Genomic DNA, 25,147 nt, shown 5'->3' on the forward strand with positions numbered 1-25,147 from the left:
CTTTTCAGAAACTCTAATGTATGAGATGGACTTGTGTTGTAACTCGTTTTCATTATTGGATCCTTGGGGGAAAATGTGGATCTTTCGGGCTCTCCCTCGGGGTGTGTCCGACGGATACCGCTCGCGGTAGTGGCTTTCGGGGTGCTTAGTGTCTGGTGGAAGATGAGCGCCTCCGTAAGTATGCTATTTCGGGTGGTTCTGCCACAGTAGGCACCCTACTCCTGGTCTTTCTTGGTTGTTCAAATTGGTGGCCTTGATTATGTTCCTTCCTACTTTCTCCGTTATGGCTTCCACTTGGCCCAAGTCTTTCGAAAGCAGACTTCCTTTGATTTTGATCTTCTTGCCTATGGGTTATTGATCTGGCGGGTAGTCTTGATTGGGCTCTCTCTTCATGCGTTCTCGGGATCGTCGTCCGGAGCAAGTCTTGGAGCTGTTCATACTTCTCACCGGGATATGAAGTTGCCCTGAGTTCTTCTAATGCTTCTCGAATCTTATCGTAAGGCGTATTTGCCATGCGTCTTCCTTCGACTTCTCATTGTGATTTTCTTCTGTCGTATTCAGCCAACTCTGACTCATATCTGATCCAGGCTTCCCTGCGCTGCCTAGCACGGTGTTGGCGCCCTTGCTTTAACTTGCTTTTTCTTTCTCTAGCTTGTTTCTGACTCTCGGTTTCTCCATCATAGCCCTGGGCAAAGGGTGATATGTTGGATTCTAATTTATCTGATGACCTGACATTGGGTGCTTCTGGGGATTTAATGGTGACCGAGGACGTCGAACCATGAGTACTTCCCGTGCGTGAGTCGTTCTGTTATTGGTGTTAGTTTTCATACTGTCGGAGTTGCTGATGACTTCAGTAGATGCCTCGATGTCGCAGATCGAGTCTCCTTCTTGGTAAGGTAGAATAGCTGTTGTTGTTGTGCCAGCTAGTTGGGTTCCGCTATTTTCAGGAACGGAACCTGGCCAGTGGATGATACAGTCTTGCGATGTTATCGTTAGCACAAGACCCTTCTGGGCTCCTGTAAGTGGTATCCCAAGCATCGGATTGAAGGATCTTTCGAACTGTCCCTGATAGGATTTTGCCATGTTGTCGAGCCCAAACGGAAAGGAACTCGACTTCTTGAAAGAACTCTGAATGTAATCCAAGTTGTTTTGGGTTGTGCTCTGGAATTCTGCCGAAAAAGAACTCGGTTTCATGAAAGGACTCGGATAAAACTTCACCTTGGACACGGAACTTGAATTCGAGTCGGATGCGCGTAGCCGTGAAATCTGATTTGAATCGGATATTATGAGCTACGTGAATCTTCTGGTGAGCTAATCCGTCGTAGTTGTTGAAATAGGAAATTCTCCATGATGATCCGGATCTTTGAGGAGATGGCCTTGAAGCTTGCCGTAGTTGTCCGCCTCGCAGATGCATGAGCCGAAGATGAAAGTTGATCCCGTTGGGAAGATCATGTTATTGAGGTCCATCGAGCTCTCGGATGCAAATTCACCGAAAGCCCCTACCTGGCGCGCCAGCTGTCGATGTTTTACCACCGATAGCCTGCCACGGGGGTCCCCGAGGCAGTATGTTCGGGCTTCAGCGTATGCAAAACTCAATGGTGAACGCAAGAGACAGTCGATTTATCCTGGTTCAGACCCTCGACTATGGTCGAGTAACAGCCCTACGTCCAGTCGGCGTTAGCCTCTGCGTTGGATTGATTATGAAGTGTCATACAATTGTTGTTCTGTTATTTTTTTCCCAAGAGCCCTGCCCTCCTTTATATAGTCAGGAGGCTAGGGTCCTAGTCGGTTTATAATGAGGGTTCCTAGTAGGATTACTGAATAGTACTACTACTAAGATTACATGGGAAGGATCCTAGTTGGACTAGATCTTCTTTCTCCCTTGCGGGGTATCCTGTGGGTCCTGCATCGACAGTTATGGCAGCCATGAACAACCTATTCACATTGAATGCCTAGGGTTTTGAATGGCTAAACTCGGTTTGCATCATCCTTCTACCCAAAAAACAGATGCAACGAGAGTTACAGATTTTAGACCCATCAGCCTCGTCCATAGCATTGCATAGATCTTCTCCAAATTGTTAGCTACCAGACTTGCCCCTCAATTGAACTCCCTTGTCTCCAACTGCCAGAGCGCATTTATAAAAAAGAGAAGCATCCATGATAATTTTCTTTACGTCCAGGGAGCAGTACAAAGGCTACACAGGCAGAAGATACCGGCTTTGTTCATGAAACTAGACATCCACAAAGCTTTTGACACTGTAAATTGGGGGTACTTGCTAGAGATTCTGCAGGCTCTAGGCTTCGGACCACGCTGGCATGAATGGATCTCTATTCTCCTCTATACATCCACCTCAACAGCCTTGCTTAATGGGCGGCAAGGAGCCACTTTTAGCCATGCCAGAGGCGTCCGGCAGGGAGATCCGCTTTCACCCATGCTCTTCATCCTAGGTATGGACCCGCTTCAACGATTGCTTGACCAAGCAACCCAACATGGGATACTCACCCCCTTACCCATCACGGCGGCAAAATGGAGAACCTCTATGTATGCAGACGATGCGGCTATTTTCATCAATCCAATAAAAGACAATGCAGAAGCCGTCAAAATCATCCTACAGGCTTTTGGCACATTCTCGGGACTCCATATTAATCTAGGAAAGAGCTCAGTGCATCCAATCAGTTGTGGAAATGTCGACGTAGACCAAGTCCTATCACCCTTCACCGGTAGTAGAGGTGACTTCCCATACAAATATTTGGGGCTGCAACTCCACATCAGATCACTGCAAAAGGTCCATGTGCAACCTCTCATTGAGCGTATTGGACAAAGGTTACCCAAATGGAAAGGAAGATGGCTAAACAAAGCGGGACGCCTCACTCTAGTAACTTCTGTCCTCTCCTCCATGCCAACCTACCACCTCACAGTATTTCCCTTGGTGGCATGGGCTAAGAAAAAGATCGACAAAATCAGGAGATCTTTCTTGTGAAAGGGGGAGGAGAATGCCAATGGCGGACACTGCCTGGTTAACTGGCCAACAGTTACTAGACCGAAAGACCTTGGTGGTTTAGGCGTTCCTGACCTTGATAGATTTGGGAGAGCCCTCCGGTTGCACTGGCTTTGGCAAGAATGGGTGGACGACTCCAAGCCTTAGAGCGGCTCAGAGCTTCCATGTACTGATGTTGATCGTCTCCTCTTCAACTCCTCAATCATTATAACTTTGGGGAATGGTGCAAAGACTAAGTTTTGGCACCATAATTGGCTTGAAGGACAAGCTCCAAGGTACCTAGCCCCGAATTTGTTTCGCCTTGTTTCAAGGAGAAACCGAACGGTGCAACAATATCTCCGGAACAACAATTGGATGCGCTCGCTAGGAAGGAAAATCACCTCGGCTGTCCACATAGAGGAGTTTGTGTCCCTTTGGATACGAATACAGTACGTGCACCTACAACAGGGCGTTCAGGACTCCATCAGCTGGCAATGGACCTAGGATGGGATTTACTCCACCCGCTCAGCTTACATAATTCAATTCAAAGGCTCGCTCGTCCCCTTCCGTACGAAACTCATTTGGAAAGCACAGGTGGAGAACAGATGCAAGATCTTCGCCTGGATTTTAGTGCAAGATAAAATTCTTACGGCGCAAAACCTACAAAAGAGAGGGTGGCCACACCAACAACACTGCGTGCTGTGCAACGGTCCCTTAGAAACCGGCCTCCACCTATGCCTATGTTGCCCTTTTGCTAAGGTGGTTTGGGATCAAATCCTCTCTTGGGAAAACTTCACTCACCTGCAACAGCAACCCCAGGCAGACCCCATCCATATCAGGGCATGGTGGGAAGAGGCGGCAAGGAAAGTGCCAAAATCTGAACGTAGACGACTTAACGGGGTAGTAATCTACACCTTTTGGAATATTTGGAAAGAGGAAAATATGAGAATTTTCAACAACAAGATAGAAACGGTGTCGTAAGTAGCCGCAAGGATAAAGGAAGACATAGAGCAAAGGAAGAGAGCACTCGCTTATGCTTAGTTGTTCCCCCATTGGGGTATGTGTTTCCCTCCTTTACCTGTTTCGGGGGGGCTTGAAACCCTCATCTGGAGTGTCCTGCTTATACATAAACTATCTTTCCCTATCTTAATTGAAAGACAGACCTCCTGCCATTGCGTTAAAAAAAATGGCAGAGGAACAACAGTGAGAACAACAGTCAGAAAACGGCTCGACGAGTGCACAGGAGCCAATATCAGAGTGCACAGTGAGAACTGGAGCTTATCCATGCACAGTGAGAACTGGAGCTTAGCCGGCAATTGCACATTGTCGCATTACAGTGTCGTTTGCTATTGCCAGTTTTCATGCTGTTGGGCGTTGTCGTTTCCGTTTCTTTTTCAGTTATAGTCTCATCTCAGATTCTCATCCCCGTAGCCCTGGGCCCTGCCTACCTGGCTTCTTGTGAAGGCCGCTCTCAAGTTGTATTTCTAGTGCAATGCGTGCCCTGACCAATACGTTCTCTAAAAAAAAAAGCCAGAGAGCAACGGCCAACTGCCCAAATTTTAGTATTCCTGACAGGCAATCGGCATCAACGGATACACTACAACACTGTTCTGACTGAGTTAGTGTGAGAGAAAAATACTATTTCGGTTGAAAAAAGAAGACAAACAAATCGAATATGGGGTAAGCCGAACAGGGCCTACCGGAGATCCGAAGAGCGTCTGGAACGTATGGTCCATTTTGTCTTCAGATGCCACCACAATTTCACGCAAATCATCAGCCTAGTAGAACGCCGGCCTCTATATCATCACTCGGTTCCCTGGTCTCATCTCATTATCACGACGTCTGCAGCTATGAACCATCAACAGGAGCGGGGCAACTCAGGTCACGGTGACCATGGCCCCTCTGGGCTTGGCCAGGCCGAAGAAGCCGCTGCTGCAGACCACCGTCGACCTCTCTGGCGTGGTGCAGGACGCGGCGTACGTTGGGTTTACCTCGGCGACGGGCATCCTCTTCTCGCGCCACTTCGTGCTCGGTTGGAGCTTCGCGTTCGACGGGCCGGCCCCAGCGCTAAACATCTCGGCGCTGCCAGTCTTGCCGCCGGCGGGGCCCAAGCCGCGGTCGAAGGTGCTGGAGATCGTGCTTCCCATCGCAACAGCGACGCTGGTGTTCGCCGTGGGCGTCCTGATCTACGCCCTGGTGCGGCGGCGGATCAAGTACGCCGAGCTCCGCGAGGACTGGGAGACCGCGTTCGGGCCGCACCGGTTCTCGTACAAGGACCTGTACCATGCCACCGGAGGGTTCAGTGACAAGCGGCTGCTCGGCGCCGGAGGGTTTGGGAGCTTTTACAAGGGCGTCCTCCGCAAGTCCAACACCGTGGTCGCTGTGAAGAAGGTGTCCCATGAGTCGAAGCAGGGCATGAAGGAGTTCATCGCTGAGGTCGCGAGCATGGGGCGGCTGCGGCACCGCAACCTCGTGCAGCTACTCGGCTACTGCCGGCGCAAAGGTGAACTTCTCTTGGTCTACGATTACATGCCGAATGGTAGCCTCGACAAGTACCTCTACGACCGAAGCAAGGGTGCACTGGATTGGCCTCAAAGATTTCACATCATCAGAGGAGTGGCGTCTGGAGTCTGGACTGCTGTACCTGCACGAGGATTGGGAGCAGGTCGTCATCCATCGAGATGTCAAGGCAAGCAATGTGCTCCTCGACGGCGAGATGAACGGACGATTAGGAGATTTCGGCCTCGCGAGGTTGTACGATCACGGAACTGATGCGCATACGACGCATGTGGTCGGCACTATGGGGTACCTGGCCCCTGAATTAGGCCACACCGGCAAGGCAACGCCGGCAACTGATGTCTTTGCTTTTGGGGCATTCCTTCTGGAGGTCACTTGTGGACGAAGGCCAATCGAGCAATACGAGCACAACAATCACACGGTGGTGCTCGTGGATTGGGTGACTGAGCGTTGGCGCAGGGGACTGACCCTTGACGCGGCAGACACGATGATCCCTGACGGTTTCAATCCTGATGAGGTCTCTCTGGTACTAAAGCTCGGTCTGCTTTGCTCGCATCCGTTGCCCAACGCAAGGCCAACCATGCGGCAGGTCATGCAGTACCTCGACGGCGACATGGTCCTTCCGGACTTGTCACCGGAGTATTTCGGCTTCACCGTGATGGAGCGGATGTATAGCAGCAAGGATACGATGGCATGCGTGTCGTCGTCCATGAGCATGGGTGCCAGTTCTGATCTCTCTAAAGGAAGATGATAGGCTTTTGTACTTGGGGAGTGTAACTGTTGATCCTGTTGTCGTTGTAATAAGAAATTGATCTTATTGTGTTTTACTGAAGGCTTCTAAAATACTCCAAATTAATATGGAGCATTCATTGTGAGTTGATTCGTGAGCTACTGATAATGATATTTCCTCTTGAGGAGTACTTTGGTTGTTATGGAGCATTCAACTAGTAACTTCTATCCTTGATTCCGAAATGCATACATAGAAGTTGGACATGAGACTATCTGAATATCTATGCCTCATCTTAAATAGCACATGTTCTAATCGGTTGCTTTTGTTTTGCAAAACCGAAACTAACAAACGTTTACACTCTTTTTTTGCCACTTTTGTGCTGGTCGTGTGGCATAGCCTGTATTTGTCCATTTGTCATTTGTTTATGATTTGTTAATTGTCTTTGTGTTATAATATATTAACTTTTTATCCTTGTCTGACTATAGAAAAAATTATAAATTGCTAATTGTCTTTGTGCCAAATATATTAAATTGTGTTAGGTTTGTGATTTTGTCTAACATATTTTTTAATCTCGGATCTAAAAATTGCAGATTATACCTCGAGCGGAGCTACGGCGGCCGCGGAGATCGATTCAACAACATAGTACGTCGACACACGGTAGCGAAACTGGCCGCAACGGGCGGTGTTTGGTTCGTGATCGCACCGACACCGGTGAACCGCGGCGGACCAGGCGTTGGCTCCGGACCCGTTGCAGCGATGTAGCAAGGCTGTAGTTGCTTCTCGTCGCGTCGCACACATGTGCCGTAGGAATCGGAATCGCACACCCCTCGAACTCGACACCAAGCAAACCCAAGGTAAATTGGAACCTTTTGGAGTTACCTAGTAGCATTCATCTTTCGGCGGAGGAAAGGAGGCGACTAGTCGCTTCTGGCGTAGCTGCGAGTTCATGAGCAGCGGAGCGCGTGCACCGTCAGGAGCAGACAACAGGATCAATGGGATGGATGGGGTGCATTAGTGTCATCGACAAACGCGATTGGCGGCGAGATCCCGCGACGCAGGAGCAGCGACTCCCACCTGTTCGTGGAATTGGGTTAGAGATTGTGGACAGGAGAGGAAAAGTACTAAACTGTCCTTAATCACAATTAATTATTTTTTAATTAATAGTTGTGATAAATAATTTTCATGAGAGGAACTGCCGGTTCCTCACGAGCACCGTAACAAAGCTCGCATTGTTAATATAAAATATATATAATAACAGTTGTCTGAACAGAAGCTTTAACAGCTTCCTTTTGTCATGTTATGAAAAATATTTTGTCTTCCTTCGAAAGGAAAATAAAATGGGCATGTGACGACAATAGTGATCAATCAGGCATATCCGGTGAGGGCGAGTCGAGGATGGCCGGATGATCCCTGTTTGTTTCGCTTGAAATAAAGTACCGTTCGTTGATTTGTTGTGAGAGAAAAACACTGTACCATAAGACCAAAAGCTTCCTAAAGAACAGTCCATTTGATCATTTGGGTCACTCCAGTGTCAGTCAGTCTGAAAAGGCTGCTGATTGTTTCAACTGCGTGGAAGAGTCAGGTTTTTCAGCGCCTCTCGTCCTCACAGAACTCGTTTTCTTGCTGGTGGCTGGTGTGTGGCGACCGCATCAAGGCTAGTGACCTCATTCAGAACAGTCACAACGACAACGAGTGCGCCCGCCAGCGCACGGCGACTACCAAGGCTGTGCTCGCAGAACAGTCAGGGTGTACACATCACATTGTCGCGTGGGACAGGTTTTATGTTGACAATGACAACATTTAAATCAACGCATATGTTCGTATGTTGACAACAATTATTGACGCGTATGGTTATACCTGACAGTAGTCCGTATGTTCGTTGCACATTCCTCTTTGTGTCTCTCTCTAAGCCCTAGTGCCGCAAAACTCTCACTCGGCCACCAGTTCAGCATCCAGCCAACCGAAAATCTCAAAGAGAGTATAGAGCCTGAAAGCTTTTCCAGGGCTTATCAAGGCGAAGCGAGCATTGAACCTGCTAAGGGCTTATCAAGGCGAACAGAGTTATGTCTGCTAAGCTGGCATCCTTGGTCGTCCTGCTCCTTGTGATCCATGTCCCCTCGTCGTCTGCGGACGACGACGGCCACCAGTTCATTTACCAAGGCTTCGCCGCGTCGGACCTCGCACTGGACGGGCTCGCCGCCGTGACGCCCGGCGGCCTCCTCGCGCTGACCAACGCCACGTTCCAGGCGAAAGCGCACGCGTTCCGCCCAGCCCCCGTCCACTTCCTCAACGCGTCCTCCGCCGCGGCGTCGAACGCCACCACGGGGCGGGCACGGTCCTTCTCGACGTGCTTCGTCTTCGCCATCGTGTGCGATTACGAGGGTCTGAGCGACCACGGCCTCGCCTTCGTGGTCGCCCCGACCACCAACTTCTCCGCGGCAAAAGCCGGGCAGTACCTGGGCGTATTCGGCGCGATCAACGGCACGGCGAGCGACCCCGTCCTAGCGGTGGAGCTGGACACCATCATGAACCCGGAGCTCCGCGACATCAACAGCAACCACGTCGGCGTCGACGTCAACAGCCTCGTGTCGGAGCAAGCCACGCCGGCCGGCTACTACGACGACGCGGCCGGCGGCGCCTTGCGGGAGCTGCAGCTGAACAGCCGGAAGCCGATGCAGGTGTGGGTCGACTACGACGGCCAGGCCGGGCAGCTCGACGTGACGCTAGCGCCAGTGCAAGTGCCGAAGCCCAGCAGGCCTCTGATCACCACGGCCGTCGACCTCTCCACGATCGTCGCGCGGGGCCCGATGTACGTCGGCTTCTCCTCGGCGACTGGGGTCATGGTCACGCACCACTACGTGCTCGGGTGGAGCTTCAGCCTGGACGGACCGGCCCCACCTCTCGACGTGTCGAAGCTCCCCGTCCTGCCACGCGTGGGTCCCAAGCCTCGGTCCAAGGTGCTGGACGTCCTGCTGCCACTCGGCACCGCGCTGCTCGTGGCCGCAGCGCTCGCAGCCGTCTTCTTCGCCGTGTGGAGGCGGCGCCGGTTCTCCGAGGTGCGGGAAGACTGGGAGGACGAGTTCGGCCCGCACCGCTTCTCGTACAAGGACCTGTTCCACGCCACCAACGGGTTCAGCGACAGGAACTTGCTCGGCGTCGGGGGGTTTGGGAGAGTGTACAAAGGAGGAGTGCTCCCATCATCCACTGGCCTAGAGATCGCAGTGAAGAGGGTGTCGCATGATTCCAGGCAGGGCGTCAGGGAGTTCGTCGCGGAGGTGGTGAGCATCGGCCGCCTCCGGCACCGGAACCTCGTGCAGCTGCTAGGCTACTGCAGGCGCAAAGGCGAGCTCATCTTGGTGTACGACTACATGGCGAACGGGAGCCTTGACAAGTACCTGCACGACCAGCACGTGCCGGTGCTCTCGTGGCACGAGAGGTACTGGATCATCAAGGGCGTCGCGGCAAGCCTCCTGTACCTGCACGAGGACTGGGAGCAGGTCGTCATCCACCGAGATGTCAAGGCGAGCAACGTGCTGCTTGACCACGAGATGAGCGGCCGGCTAGGCGACTTCGGTCTGGCAAGGCTGTACGACCACGGCAGCGAAACTCATTTGGAAAGCACAGGTGGAGAACAGATGCAAGATCTTCGCCTGGATTTTAGTGCAAGATAAAATTCTTACGGCGCAAAACCTACAAAAGAGAGGGTGGCCACACCAACAGCACTGTGTGCTGTGCAACGGTCCCTTAGAAACCGGCCTCCACCTATGCCTATGTTGCCCTTTTGCTAAGGTGGTTTGGGATCAAATCCTCTCTTGGGAAAACTTCACTCACCTGCAACAGCAACCCCAGGCAGACCCCATCCATATCAGGGCATGGTGGGAAGAGGCGGCAAGGAAAATGCCAAAATCTGAACGTAGACGACTTAACGGGGTAGTAATCTACACCTTTTGGAATATTTGGAAAGAGGGAAATATGAGAATTTTCAACAACAAGATAGAAACGGTGTCGTAAGTAGCCGTAAGGATAAAGGAAGACATAGAGCAAAGGAAGAGAGCACTCGCTTATGCTTAGTTGTTGTTCCCCCATTGGGGTGTGTGTTTTCCTTCTTTACCTGTTTCGGGGGGCTTGAAACCCTCATCTGGAGTGTCCTGCTTATACATAAACTATATTTCTCTATCTTAATTGAAAGACAGACCTCCTGCCATTGCGTTAAAAAAAATGGCAGAGGAACAACAGTGAGAACAACAGTCAGAAAACGGCTCGACGAGTGCACAGGAGCCAATATCAGAGTGCACAGTGAGAACTGGAGCTTATCCATGCACAGTGAGAACTGGAGCTTAGCCGGCAATTGCACATTGTCGCATTACAGTGTCGTTTCCTATTGCCAGTTTTCATGCTGTTGGGCGTTGTCGTTTTATAGTCTCATCTCAGATTCTCATCCCCGTAGCCCTGGGCCCTGCCTACCTGGCTTCTTGTGAAGGCCGCTCTCAAGTTGTATTTCTAGTGCAATGCGTGCCCTGACCAATACGTTCTCTAAAAGAAAAGCCAGAGAGCAACGGCCAACTGCCCAAATTTTAGTATTCCTGACAGGCAATCGGCATCAACGGATACACTACAACACTGTTCTGACTGGGGTGTGAGAGAAAAATACTGTTCTGATAAAAAAAAGAAGTCGAACAAGCCGAATGGCCTACGGGAGATCCGAAGAGCGTCTGGAACGTATCGTCCATTTTGTCTTCAGATGCCACCACAATTTCACGCAAATCATCAGCCTAGTAGAACGCCGGCCTCTATATCATCACTCGGTTCCCTGGTCTCATCTCATTATCACGACGTCTGCAGCTATGAACCATCAACAGGAGGGAGTTGTCTATGGCTACAGCTAGGCCATCTACGTGACCAGCGCCGGTCCTCCTCCGTACCCGCCTCCACCGCCGCCACCACGCCGCCGCATGAGCCCGTTCCGCATCCTTGTAAGAGCCTTCATCGGCGCGTGCATCTTCATCGGCGTCCTCGCGCTGCTCATCTGGCTCATCTACCGGCCCCGGACGATCCAGGTCGCCGTCTGTTGGAACCGGTGGTGACCACCGAGTTCACGATCTTGGAGCTGGCTTACAGCCGGCCTGGCTCGTTACCACGAGCCTGCGCTCCCACAGGTCCCAGGTCCACCGAAGCTGACAACATATAAGGCCTTTGGGCCTTCTCAACCCAAAAGACTAGCCTTATAGGTGAGGGTTCTCCCACCTTATATGTTGTGCTCCCCCACCATCGCTACACGATGTGGGACTAAACCCCAACAATGTCCCCCTTAGTCACACATCGGGGTGCCCCCACCATATGTGTGACGCTCGAGATTTTTTTTATTGAGTTTAGCTTTTCTGACCATAGTCTCTGATACCAATTGTTGGAACCGGTGGTGATCACCGAGTTCACGATCTTGGAGCTGGCTTGCAGCCGGCCCGGCTCGTTACCACGAGTCTGCGCTCCCACAGGTCCCAGGTCCACTGAAGCTGACAACATATAAGGCCTTTGGGCCTTCTCAACCCATAAGACTAGTCTTTTGGGTTGAGAAGGCCCAAAGGCCTTATATGTTGTCAGCTTCGGTGGACCTGGGACCTGTGGGAGCGCAGGCTCGTGGTAACGAGCCAGGCCGGCTGTAAGCCAGCTCCAAGATCGTGAACTCGGTGGTCACCACCGGTTCCAACATTTGGTATCGATAGCCCATGGTCAGAAAAGCTAAACCCAATAAAAAATCTCGAGCGTCACATATGACGGGGGCACCCCGATGTGTGACTAAGGGGGAGATTGTTGGGGTTTAGTCCCACATCGTGTAGCGATGGTGGGGGAGCACAACATATAAGGCGGGAGAACCCCCACCTATCAGGCTAGTCTTTTGGGTTGAGTAAGGCTCAAAAGCCTTATATGTTGTAGCTCCGGTGGACCTGGGACCTGTGGGAGTGCAGGCTCGTGGTAACGAGCCGGGCCGGCTGTAAGCCAGCTCCAAGATCGTGAACTCGGTGGTCACCACCGGTTCCAACACCGTCGCCACCGCGACGCTCGCCCGCTTCGACCTCGTCAACACCACGTCGATCACCCCGGTGCTGTCCTACAACCTCACCGCGATGCTCTCCGTCTCGAACCCCAACAGGCGCGTGTCCATCTACTACGACCAGCTCCAGGCGGCGGGGCTCTACCAGGAGGAGCGCTTCGGCCGCGCCGCGCTGCCGGTGTCGTTCCAGGGCACGAGGCACGCCGATGCGGTGCCGGCCCTGCTCGTGGGCAACACGTCCATGGAGTTCGGGGACTCCGGCGCTGCTGCGTTCAACGATTACAGGCGCGCTGGGGTGTTCCCCGTCGACCTTTGGGTGGACGGGGTCGTGCGGTACAAGTTCGGCGAGCTGATGACCACCACGGCGAGCACGCTGACGGTCAAGTGCCATCTGGCTCTGAAGCTCATGGTGGCGTCGGGTTGGGTCGAATGTACTGTGATCGACTCCTAATGATCCAGGTCTCAAGGAAGAAGCCAAGAAGGGCGAGGTCGCCGATCGGGCCTATGGGTCGGCCCAAAGGACCCAAACCCTCTCCTTTCGGAATCTTACCGTATGAATCCTGCTACTAAAAGAGGGCCAGGCAGCGTGGCCACATCGCTCGCTTTTTCCGGCCATCGGATCGGCCACGCGGACGGCCCATATGTGCGAGCCCTGGTCGTTTTGCAAAACAAACCTCGAACTTTAGTCGAATCAACCCGCAGTTCAGGCCGCCTCTTAGTTTTTTTTCAAAAAAACCCTCGAACTTTACAGAAATCAACCATCAATCCATGCCTTTACCGGAGCCATCACGAAGCTTCGTGGGCGACGCTCGTCCCCTCTCCCCTCCGCCTCCTCCGCCGGACCGCCACCCCCCACCCCTGCTCTCCACTCCACCCTTCGCTTGCAGGGTCACTAGAGCGGGCTTGAATCGCGGTCGCCGATGAGCTGGCATGATGCACTGGCACGATGGTGAGCTGGCCCCTCGCGACAGGCGGCGAGGCGGGGATCTGGCGGCGGCTCCCAGCCCGTCGGTGCTGCTGTCCGAGGGTCGACGGCAAGCGGCGGCGTGCAAGCCACCGCGCGGGTCCCTGCCACCGACGAGCTGGCGAGGCAGCGGGCTCCAGACACCATGGGGGCTCCCGGCGCGGCAGCGGGCTCTAGGGGCGGCGAGACCGGGCTCACGACGACGGAGCCGCGTGCATCCGGGGCCGGCCGCGCACGCGCCGTGGAACCGGCCTCATACCGCGTCGAGGAACCGGCCGCGCCCGCGTTGGGTAGCAGCCGCGTAGGTGCCACCTCGCCTCGGCGCTGGTAGTCGAGGCCGCCTCGCCCAGCTGACATGGCCGGGGGCCTAGTCGCTGGGCCGGTGCCACTGGCACCTTGCCCCACTGCACCCCGCCATGGCTGCCTCTTGCACTGCCCCAGCGTCGTGCAAGCCTGCAACTGCCACCTCCTCTTCATGTGATATTACGGTTGCAATTCTTGCAGTTCAGGTAAAAATTATTTTCCTCTCTAATGTTCTGAGGATCATACAACATGCTATATATCCATTACTAAGAACCTTGCTATTCCCTTTCCTTTGTGTGCTGTAATCTAATATAGTCAGAATCTTCCTAGCCCTTCTGCTTTTCAATTTGATTAGCAAATGCAAATAGGATTAGGAAACAAGATGAGATACGCTAGCTAATTTTAATTCGTTATACAAGTATATAGACTTTCTTGCTGCTGAATTTATCATGTTTTTTCGCAGGCTAGAAATTGTACAGTCAAATTGTTTTCAAATTACAAATTCAAAGAGCTGTAAGACAATCAAATTGTTTTCATGTACTATTAAACAAACTAATAGTTTACAACATTTTAACATGCTATTACGTCTCCGATTACTATATTTCATCCTTCAAAAAATACTCACACTTCTACATGTTGATTAGTTATACGTTTGTTTCCAGATAGCTTACGGGTCGTGATAGATTTTTTAGTCTAAAATAGTTCCATATCTCTTTAGGTGCGAGCTACTATTGAAGTAAGGCATCAGACATCATTCACTTCACCTCTCATGGATGACCTACAAGATAAGAAATATATATGTCCATGCCTGTTTTTTCTGCTATTGAACTCAATACTGTTTAGTTCCAATGACGTTGGAATCAAAGCTTATCATAGCTGTTTGTTGTAGCTATGTATGCATACCTATTTGGTAAGCTTACAATGGCTCCAATTTATATAATGACTATAATTTTTCATTGAGCTATGACATTTGGGAATATGCTGTGATGATTACCGTCCATCTGTCTATTTTCTTTTCTGAACTAAGGTATATGGGAATATGCAATGATGATTATCACTCTTTTATGATCTTTCTATTGTACTGTTTTTTGAATTGAGGCATTTGGCACATGCAGTGATGAGAACCATTAGATGTATATGGTCTCTTTTTCTATTCTGAATGAACTGAGGCCATTTGGCATATGCAATAATAATCATTGCAGTCCTGTTGTTACTTTTATATGTAAGTTTCATTTAAAATAGCTATTAATTACGTTCGATATTAACAATATCACAATGGTTAACATTGTAAACAACATACTCATAGACATGTTCATTCAATTTCTTTTTTTTTTGGTACCTATTTCAGCTCAGAATTATAAATTGTTGCTGCCTCGATTCAGTTTGAAGGAAGGAGTGAAGTGCTTATTCAGAAATAGACATTATCCTTACCATCAGCTAGGTGAAAATCGAAATGTTCTTTGATTTTGATGCTACTTCATTAGGGTAGCATAGCTTCAGTGCTTCACAAAATTCATCTCTCATGGTGATTGGTGTTCCTGTAGCCAATTTTATTTTTGCAAGATCGAAAAATGCATATTTCAGCAAAGCATCCAATTCGAAATAGAAAATATCAATTTAGGTTGTGCCATGATCTCAGCAGATCACTTATTAGCGATTATCGATTCTATTTCACTACATAATCTGAAAAGGGACAAAACCAAATGAATAAGTACTCCAAAATTAAACATCAAGCAATTTGGCTCCCGAACGATCAAGTAGGAACTGTTGGTCTCTTTGCAGCACGATCGGCAATCCACCCTTTCAGTCGGCATTTGACTCTCAAACGGTGACCTATCAATCGGAGATAAAGCCACTACCAATAAGTCATGTGTTATATTTTTCATCTCGATACATGGCCACCGTCAATACTACTCGCAGGTTCTCTACTGGAACAGCCCTAGCTGGCGCGACAACGCCGCGCCAATGGTTTTCTAGTTTTTATAGGCTGGGGGCCGGCTAGGAGTACATGTAGGAACTGGGCTGGGACAGCCGTTCCCGAGGCTGCTTTAGCCAGGTTTAGACTCAGAGGCCCAAACAGGAAAGAATGTATGGGCCCAGATAGGAATTGGAACGACTGTTTAGAGGGTGACCGATGCGTTTGATAATGCAGACTGTTCAGCACCCCTTGATTTGTCCGCTGCACACAGCACGCTTACACGCGTCAAGTTCATATTATCAGTTCACCGCGTGCCAGATCTCTTCCCCTCGAGCAGAGCTACGACGACAACAATACTTGTGGTCCCCTTCTGGTCAGCAATTGGGATGCAGCAGAGTCCAGGTAACTCAACCAGGAGCCTACAATGTATCTCCAATATCGGTGGCATCCCTGACGCCCACTCGCCCAGCACAGTACATTCATCGCCCTATGCTCTATGCTCCTCGCAAATTTGGAAGCGGAGAAACGCCGCTATCTTCCGAGATGAAGCTCTGCCCATAAGACAATTACTGATATCTTGCAAAGCTGAAGCTATGCAATGGAGTGCCGATGCCAAGGACAAAGCTGTAGTTCAGGCGTGGAGCAGGTTGTTTGATCAAGCTATCAAGTTGCCCACGCAACCTACCAAACTTTCGGTCCGGAAGACGATCCATAGTCCACGGAGGAAGATGCTGAACGAGGAAGAAGAGAGAATCAGGCATCTCCTGCGCGTAAGGGTAGATAAGAGGTTAGGAGAGCAGACTAGAGAGGAAGCAGAGAACGCGAAGGAACCGGAACTCTTGCTGAGCGAGGACGAAGAGAACTGTGCGAACACAGAATTCTGCGATGTGCGGCGTGTATGTAACAGCGATCTGCGCGAATTATGGTTTCGCACCCTAGCTATGTTGCGGTCATGCCGGACAGGCTTTTCCTTAGAAAATCTCAAATCTACCACGGCGTACGGCGTACGGCGTACCGTGTACCAATACCAGAGGGCGAATAGTCGTGTTCAGACTCCAGGCGAACTCCCCCACGAAATTTCGGCTAAAACAGCCCAAAACACAGCCACTTATATAAGAACTACTTTGATTGATACGGTATAAGACCTTTCCGCGAAGTTGACATCTCTAGCTCCTTTCCGTAGTTCCTTAACCCGATTTTTCCACACACAAAACGTAAGAAACAGCTGCAAGTTTGCCGTGCAGGATAATAAAAAACAACGATCCGGTCCTACCATTCTACCAACGGAAAAAACCAGACGCGTCTCCAACTCTGAATAACGAAACGCGGTTCCATTCCAAAGTCGAGTCTCTCATTTCTCCGCGTTCCTCATCTCGATCGCTGCATATAAATACTACTGCATATAGGTCTTGTATCCGTCACAAAGTACGTACTCGGTGGCAATCGATCACAATCTCAAGCAAATTCACCACGCACACACTTGTGTCTGCAACAGCGAACGAGCGAAATGGCGGCCTACGAGAAGCACCAGCCGGAGGCTCCGCTGAACGCGGCGTACTACGGCCAGCCGATCCCTCCGCCGCAGCCGGCGTACTACCCACCGCCGCCGCCGCCACCACCACGACCCGCCCCACGCCGTGGCGGCTGCGCGCGCTGCCTGCTCGGCTCCCTCGTGGCCCTTGTCGTCGCGCTCGGCGTGGCCGTCCTGGTGCTATGGCTCATCTTCCGCCCGGACAACCTCAAGGCCTACGCCGACTCCGCCGCGCTGTCCCGCTTCGACCTCGGCAACGGCAACGGCAACGGCAACGTCAACGGCGGCGGTGACCTCCTCCAGTACAACCTCACCGTGGTCATCCGCGTGCGGAACCCCAACCGCTTCGGGATCCGCTACGACTACGCCGAGGCGCAGGCGTTCTACGACGGCGACCGCTTCGGGTTCGCCCCGCTGCAGCCGTTCTACCTGGACAGCAAGAGCGACGCCAGGATCACGGCCACGTTCGGCGGCTCGACGGTGGTAGACGACGACGACGCGCGGCGCACGTACAGGAGGGAGAACGGGGAGGGGTTCTACTACGTCAAGGTGAAGGTGTACTCGGACCTTAGCTTCAGGGTTAGGGTCATCCGCCGGCATGAATTCAAGAGCAAGATCACCTGCGTGCTGCGGTTGCCCGTGCCCGCTGCCGGTGGCAACGTCAACACCACGGCGCTGACAACGCTGGGGACGAGGTGCGACGTCGACTTCTGATCCTTGCCGGTTGTCCAAAGGCCATCCTTTGACAGTTTGTATTATTTGGCCGGCCGGGGGGGATAACGCTAGCTGTCGACAATATCTATGTTTGATTTTGAACTGTAGTCTGTTAATGTCGTTTGATTCTCACGACCATTCTTTTCTTCTTTTCTATGTATATGAATGAATAAACCTGAATTTTGCGTTCGTTGATTCCATATCTTGGTGTCTTTACAGATTATTTATTCGACCTTGTATATACTCCATCTCCATGCTATGCCAAATGCAGGAAAACACACGTAGTCTTTCTTTCCAAAGGATGGTAACCGTAGATTTATTAGAAAAGAAAGGTAAATAACCTAGTTTATACACAGAAAAAAAAACTACTTCTTTAGTGTATACAACTAGGTGAGCCAAAACGCTTCCTGACCAGACTATCCAACTTGCTTTAGAAAGTAGCATTAGCACAACTAGACAAGACAAACAAGCTGAAAATAGAAAAACCTACTACGGATACACTACAACATCATCTACCCACTACGGGCTTGTTTGCCAGACCTCCGAGAGCAGCTTACGGGTTGAATCCGGGAGAAATTCTGACAAATAGTTTTTTACTAAGAAATGATTCTCTGCTGATTCTATAAAATGATTCTCTCGGTGGTTCCTTTAGTTGTTTTTTTGCTCTGTAGTTGTTTCCTGAGATCGCCCTAGTTTCGCCTGGCTCCTTAGGTGCTTTAGTTGCCTTTTACACTAGTTTAGTTGCTGTTTTCAAGGGCTGAAACAGGGTGACTGATCTTGTATTCTTGTACCTTTTTTCTCTCTTTTTCGTCTAATATATATTGAACGGCAAAGCACTTGCCGCACCTTTGAAAAAAATAAAGTGATTCTATGAAATGAACTAAGGGCTTAGGAGCTGAAAAAAAGTAACTTCTCCTGATTTACTCCACGCACAGAATTACTATTCCCTCCGTTCTAAATTATAAGATGTTTTGCTTTTTCTAGATACATTGCTTTTAGTATGCACCTAGGCATAATGTATATCTAAGTGCATAGAAAAAAATATGAATCTAGAAAAGCCAAAACGTCTTATAATTTGGAATGGATGGAGTATATGATAGAGTTTATTATAGAAAATCAATTTCAATCAAAGAATCACCTTCCACAAAAAATCTAGAGTAAGAGGAATAGGCCATATAAACACCCTCGGAGAGCAACACTGAGCACTACTAATAACCCAACATGTTAGATATAACAAGCAAAAATAAGCATTCAGCTTGGTGAGCTTGCCACACTCTTGACAAGATACTTGAAGATAGACCCACGTAAAGAGGATGTCGAGGCCTTGTACAATTTGATCTAGGCACCTCCAGATCTGAGGTCTTGTATGTTTTTATCCAGGCACCTGATATACCCCTTGGTACATTAGCATTTTGGTGCAACTAGCAACATGCCTGATACAAGAAAACAAAAATCAAAAACGGCAAATCCTTCATGTAGTAAGGGGTTGTTTGGTTGGCACCCTGACTTTGTGTGTGTGGGGGGGGGGGGGGGGGGGGGGGGCTACACACGGCAAATCGATCCAACCCAACGAACATCCAGATGGACGCCTGACCCAGGTGAGTTTCTCAGGTCAGGAAGTGAAAGTGCATCTAGATCCTAAGTTGATTTTGGTCGATTGAATATCGACGTGATTAAAGGACTAACATATTTGATGAGATTATATGCATTTGTTTAATCACATGTTATCCGGATGGACGCCTGACCCAGGTGAGTTTCTCAGGTCAGGAAGTGAAAGTGCATCTAGATCCTAAGTTGATTTTGGTCGATTGAATATCGACGTGATTAAAGGACTAACATATTTGATGAGATTATATGCATTTGTTTAATCACATGTTAATGTCTATGATTGGTCTAAGTGAAGCAAATGACATACAAATGAGAATTGAGTCCAATTTTGGTTTGTGAAATGGAGAAATGATAAGCATATGTTGAAAATGGTAAAAGAGGCATGGTTTGATGGTTGCAATTTTTCTTAAACATGAAAGTTGTTTATAATGAATAATATTAAAATTTGGAATTTCATGATCAATGGAAGGCAATCATAAGAGTTGAAGAATGAATGAGACATGAGTGATTGTATATGGATTGGTCTCTCAAGGAAAACTTGCCAAATCAAATCGAGTATGTTGATGGTGGATTTTATATTGATCAAAAGCAATGGTGAATCAATTGGAAGCTTTATTGTCTCAAAACTGATATAAATGAGATATGCAAGCAAGAATCATGGTATTGGAGAGATGGATCTCAATGGATGATTAATGTTGATTCAAGACATGGTGTGATGTGAGGATGGCAAGATAGGATGAAGGTAGTATGGAAAAGGCTTTGATAAACTAAGCGAAGGTGAAGGGCAAGCGAGTATTTCAACCTCTTAAGATAACATTATTGTTCATATGCCATTGTATTGACACTATCTCTTCACAGGGGAGTTGCGACCAACTTTGTCTCAGTCCTTGAGCAAATCCTCCTTGAGCATGTGACTTGAACTATTTCAACACATAAGAGTTTAATTCATAGCTTTAAGTCACTTTAACTCTTGATTAAGTAATTATTTGATAATTGACATTGCATGGCTTCTCTTGTCTTGATTAGTCCCTCGGTGCTAACCTTAGCGCTTGAATCTTTTCCCTAGACTTGGTTGACACAAAGCCAGTTGCTTGCCCTTCACCTTCACTTAGTTCCTAAAAGCCAAATCCTTGCTTAACCATTCATCCTATCTTACAATCCTCAAGTCAAGGGTTACTTCACAGAGATAATATGCATTCATTGTTCCACATCATCAATATCATGGTCCTTGCTTAAAATTAACCGTTTGCTTTTAATTCAATATTAGGATCAATCAAAGTTCCATGTGTTGATATACTAATTTGTTTCCATGTGACCAAACAACCTACCATTGCACTTTCTTTTGATTCACCATTGCTCTTGATCACACATTTTGAACTATACTAATAAACTACCAATACTTCTTATAAATGCAAGCCAATCATCATTGAGACCAAACCATATCCATTTCTCTTAGTCTCAGTTTACTTTACCAATTTGCTTGACTTTTCTTGTACTCAAGATATGAAATCAGTTTCATATGGTTAGTTATAATAAAATCGATCCAAAACTCATCAAACTCATTAGTCCTTGAATTGCTTTGTCATTCAACCACCAAAACTCAATAAATGCTCAAATACACTTATAATAATGTCTCCTGAACACTGCCACCACCACTGCTTCTCTACACTTGCCTTGGTGTTCCTGTCCTCAGCGGCCATGATTTGTCCAATGACCTCCTTCAAGCCTAGCAAGTGGCACGTTTGGAACACCCTAAAATAACCTTCTCCCTAACAATGGCAGTTGGAGGTGCATGTCATCTATAAATCTTTTGTGATTTTAGACATACTAACTCTAGAAAACTTAGAGAAAAGAATTTGAGAAGACAAAACTTCCAAAGACCTCAGTACCTCATGCCCAATGTCATTCTCACCTCCCAACTGTGATTGCTGCTATCTTATTTATAATCTCTTTATGCAATGGCTAACAAAAATATTCTCACGTGCGAGGCAATCCCTCCCTCATCATCTACTAAATGAAACATCAAAAAATGGGATGGAACAATGGGATGGGACAACTGTTCATCAGGCCATCCCTCGTCTCATAAACAAACACACGCAAAAGGGACAATTGTTCAAAACAAAATTATAACTTTCTAATTGTTTTTAAAGACTATAAGGTGTTTCAGTTTTTGACTTGTGTTTAAAGCCTTAAAGGTTTCCTACCAGAATTAGTACTTAGTCAGGTCCTCTTCTAGTTTTACACCACGCTTGTTTACCATTTTTTTGAGAAGTTACAAAGATGTATATAACCCACGTCCTTTACACTCACACCATACATGTACATACAAAGAAAGAGATTAGGAGGTTTTAGCCTCGAGTGCAGGGGAAATGTGCAGGACCGAACACACATGCGTATGTACCTTATTTTTCTACAAACAACAGGCCAACCCTAGCCTATCTCCACCAGGCTTCCTCCCCGCCGCCGCCATCGCCGGTCGCCGCCCCGATAGGCGCCAACGCCTCCCCTCGCCTTCCTCACCTAGATATGCTACCCACGTCTTCCCTCCCCTCCCCCACCCCATAGGGCGTGTGCAGGCGCAACCGCCTCGGCGCCGCGACCGCCGACACCACACGGGGTGACCTCGCAGCCACCACTAGAGGCCGCCTCCCCACCACCACCAACCGCGTCTGCCTAGCAGCCATCACCGACGGTCGACTCCCCACCGCCGGTAGTGTCGTGCAGCGCCACCGACGTTGACGCTGACGGCCCCGAAGTGTTGCCACCGAATCTCGTCGCCAGAGTCACCAAGGACGGCCATGACCACCCTCTGGCTCACCCACCGTCAGGGGAAGGTGAAAGCATCTAGGCCCCTAGATGGGTTTCAGGGATTAATGATAATACGTGATTACTATGACTAACGTGTGTTTTGTAGAGGCAATTAAGTTAGGTCATGGTAATGGAGATCGATTGGGATATCATGGTGGTCATGCCCCTACGATGGAAATCGTTTCGGTTTTCAAAGGATGGACGACAAGGTTAAGGATGGACTAGTTCTAAGTGTTGATTAGAGTTGAAGAGACGCTTAGAGTAGTTTAGGACTTTGTTTTTCCTTTGGCCGTACTATTAAGGGGGTATGGACGGGTAGCTTGACCTAGGTGAGTCTAGTGGGTTAGGTGTGGTGCACACTTGCTAAACCTAGCACTAGGTAGCTCCTAAAAAGCCCTTAGATCCATTGGAGCAAACTTCATTCACATATGATCGAGAGTTGGAAGTGAATGGAGGGTCAAATACTGACCAGACGCTGGCTCCGGGGTGACCGGACGCTGGCGCAGAGTTCAGTCAGTTCATTTGATCTAGGTCAAATCATTTGGTGCGATCGGACGCTGAGAGGTGAAGTGACCGGACGCTGAGTCCCAGCGTCCGGTCAACTACGGTAAGGTTCCAGAGAGGGAAAATCACGACCGGACGCGTCTGGTCATATTTTAAACACTGGAGTTTGGGGAGAACCAACTGGAGCGTCTGGTCATCATGACCGGAGCGTCCGGTCAACATGACCAGAGCGTCCGGTCACCCCGTAGAAGCACATAACGGTTCGTTTTTTAGCCATGGTTATAAATACTTTCTCCATTCGTGTGTGGGGGTACTTTTGCTCATTCCAACAACTGAGAAACACCTTTGAGAGTGCCAAGAAGAGCAAGGTCCTAGTGAGGTGATTGAGATTTGAGAATCCCAAAGAGAGCCCTCATTAGTGAGATCAAGAGTAGCAAAGTGTGCATCCACCCTTCTTATTAGGCTTGTCGTGGTCAAGTGAGAGTTCGTGCTTGTTACTCTTGGTGATCGCCATCACCTAGACGGCTTGGTGGTGATTGAGAGTTTGGTGATCATTCGGCGGAGCTTGTGGATGACCCAACTCAAGTTGTGAGCGGTTGTGGGTGATTCACCACGACGGAGTGTCAAAGAATCAACCCATAGAGAGCACTTGATCCTTGCGCGGATCAAGGGAGAGCTACACCCTTACGCGGGTGCTCCAACGAGGACTAGTGGGGAGTGGCGACTCTCCGATACCTCGGCAAAACATCGCCGCTACACCAATTGGCGGATATTTTCTTAAAAAGAATTATAGCCTAAGGCAAAATATTTTGAAAATTTTGAGGGTTTGAGAGAGGTCACTCACATCAGTCCCAATTGGTGTTTATTTGGATCTTACTGAAGTTGGGACTTGATTGAGAACAGGCAGCACGAAGGACTTTGAAGATTTGCTGGAAAATGGGTGACCGGACGCTGCACCGGACTCTGGTGTCTAGCGTCCGGTCAGTTCATAGGAGGTGAACTACTGCCAAGAAGGAGTGACCGGACACTGAAATAGTGTTTTTCCAGCGTTCGGTCAGATGGTGATCTAGCGTCCGGTCGATCGAAGACAAAGGAGATTGCTTGCACCGGACTCTGGCTGCGTCCGGTCTGGGTTCATCGGACGCGTCTGGTCACGATTCCAGGGATTTTGGACCTCTCTAGAATCGACCGGAGCGTTCGATCAATAGGAAACATGCGGTTTTAGGACTTCTTCTCCGTTTCCTCTTCTATCTCATCAGGGGCCACCCAAATAATCCATCCGCCATGACCTAAGGCTGCATTCATGCCGTGTTCGGCCGCAGTCAAGCCGCCGCAGCCATGCCGCCGCTGCCCGTGCCTCTGCTCCATGCTGCCTGCCCGTAGCCGCACTCGCGTCGCTGCTCGCCCCGCGCGCCTTGCTCCCACGCCGCCGTGCCAGAGTTCATCCGTCCACCCGCAGCAAGCCACACCACTGCACCAGCGTCGCCTCCCGTGCCCTAGCTCCAGCGCCGCCGCCCACGCTCGTGCCCTCATTGTATTGCTCGACCGTCGAATCTCGCCACAACCCTAACCCTAGCCTTGAAGTACCGACCCGGTGGTTCTCCGATTCGTTCCTTTTCTCGTCGATTCACCGGTTCGTCAGGTAGCAAGCCCTTGTTTCCAATTTCGCATCTAATTGCTTGCTTCTTAGGGTTTTATATCTCTAGATATATCGTAATTATTCATATATCATATCTATTCTATCGTGCAGCGAGTCGGTGCCGTTGTGGTTCCATTGGCAATTGTCAGTTAACTCAGGGCCAAGCCTCGGAAGTGACAGTTGGTTGTTGATCTTCGTTAGCGATAGTTATTCTTTTCAGATCCATCAGATGGCTCCCGTCAAGAATATCGAAGGTGGTCCTGGTGATGAGGATCCGAGGCCCCGCCTCGCCAGCCTACAGATGCAAAAGGCAAGGCGACAAAGAAGCTAGCGATGAGGAAGCGCAAGTACCCTGATGTAGATACAGCGAGAGCAGCCGCAGTTGCAAAAGCCGTAGAGCGCGCAGAGAGAGGAGGAGCTCAGAGTGGTGTTGTTATCGCAAATTAGCTTTCTCCATCTACGAGGGCTGCGCTTGAGCAGGTAGAGCACCGTTAGTGTGGTCCAACTGGGACTCTCATGGTTGGAGGACGGTGTGTCGCTATTGATGAGAGTCAGTCTCAGGGGAAGCCTCAGCAGCAGCCACAACTAGCAGAGCAGACTCAGGAGGGAGAACAAGCCAAGGAGACAGAGCAGGCACCTCAGCCACAGCTTTGCCACTCTGGTCATATCCGTGCTCTAGTCAGACCGAGGTCAGAGACACAGCAGAGGGGTTCTCGCCCACCGCCTAGACCACAAGGTCTGCCTCCAGTGACTCACTTGAATTTGAGGGCCGCCACGGCCAAGCAGGTTCAACAGCTTAGATTTGTTGACTTTGAGCAGTGGTTCCCGCCGAGGCGAGATGAGCGTGCTTCAGAGGGTTTCTACACACCTCTGTAGGAAGATTT

General features: G+C 49.6%; 3 protein-coding genes and 1 pseudogene across 3 annotated transcripts; all 4 read left to right on the forward strand.

Moving 5' to 3' along the window:
* The first annotated feature begins 4,832 nt into the window (after window positions 1-4,832).
* On the forward strand, window positions 4,833-6,420 carry LOC136453667 (L-type lectin-domain containing receptor kinase SIT2-like; annotated as a pseudogene).
* Window positions 6,421-8,152: 1,732 nt separating this feature from the next.
* On the forward strand, window positions 8,153-10,361 carry LOC136450835 (L-type lectin-domain containing receptor kinase SIT2-like). The gene has a single exon (XM_066451467.1). It carries the CDS (start codon window positions 8,289-8,291, stop codon window positions 9,894-9,896), a length of 1,608 nt encoding a protein of 535 aa, XP_066307564.1. The 5' UTR covers window positions 8,153-8,288; the 3' UTR covers window positions 9,897-10,361.
* Window positions 10,362-10,910: 549 nt separating this feature from the next.
* Window positions 10,911-12,725, forward strand: LOC136455376 (NDR1/HIN1-like protein 10). The gene is made up of 3 exons (XM_066455424.1): window positions 10,911-11,000; window positions 11,112-11,292; window positions 12,271-12,725. Exons 1-3 carry the CDS (start codon window positions 10,911-10,913, stop codon window positions 12,723-12,725), a joined length of 726 nt encoding a protein of 241 aa, XP_066311521.1.
* A 4,163-nt stretch (window positions 12,726-16,888) lies between these two features.
* Window positions 16,889-17,893, forward strand: LOC136450836 (NDR1/HIN1-like protein 10). The gene has a single exon (XM_066451468.1). It carries the CDS (start codon window positions 16,967-16,969, stop codon window positions 17,702-17,704), a length of 738 nt encoding a protein of 245 aa, XP_066307565.1. The 5' UTR covers window positions 16,889-16,966; the 3' UTR covers window positions 17,705-17,893.
* Window positions 17,894-25,147: the final 7,254 nt, after the last annotated feature.

The sequence above is a fragment of the Miscanthus floridulus genome, chromosome 5, assembly GCF_019320115.1.
Source record: "Miscanthus floridulus cultivar M001 chromosome 5, ASM1932011v1, whole genome shotgun sequence".
Lineage (NCBI taxonomy): Eukaryota > Viridiplantae > Streptophyta > Magnoliopsida > Poales > Poaceae > Miscanthus > Miscanthus floridulus.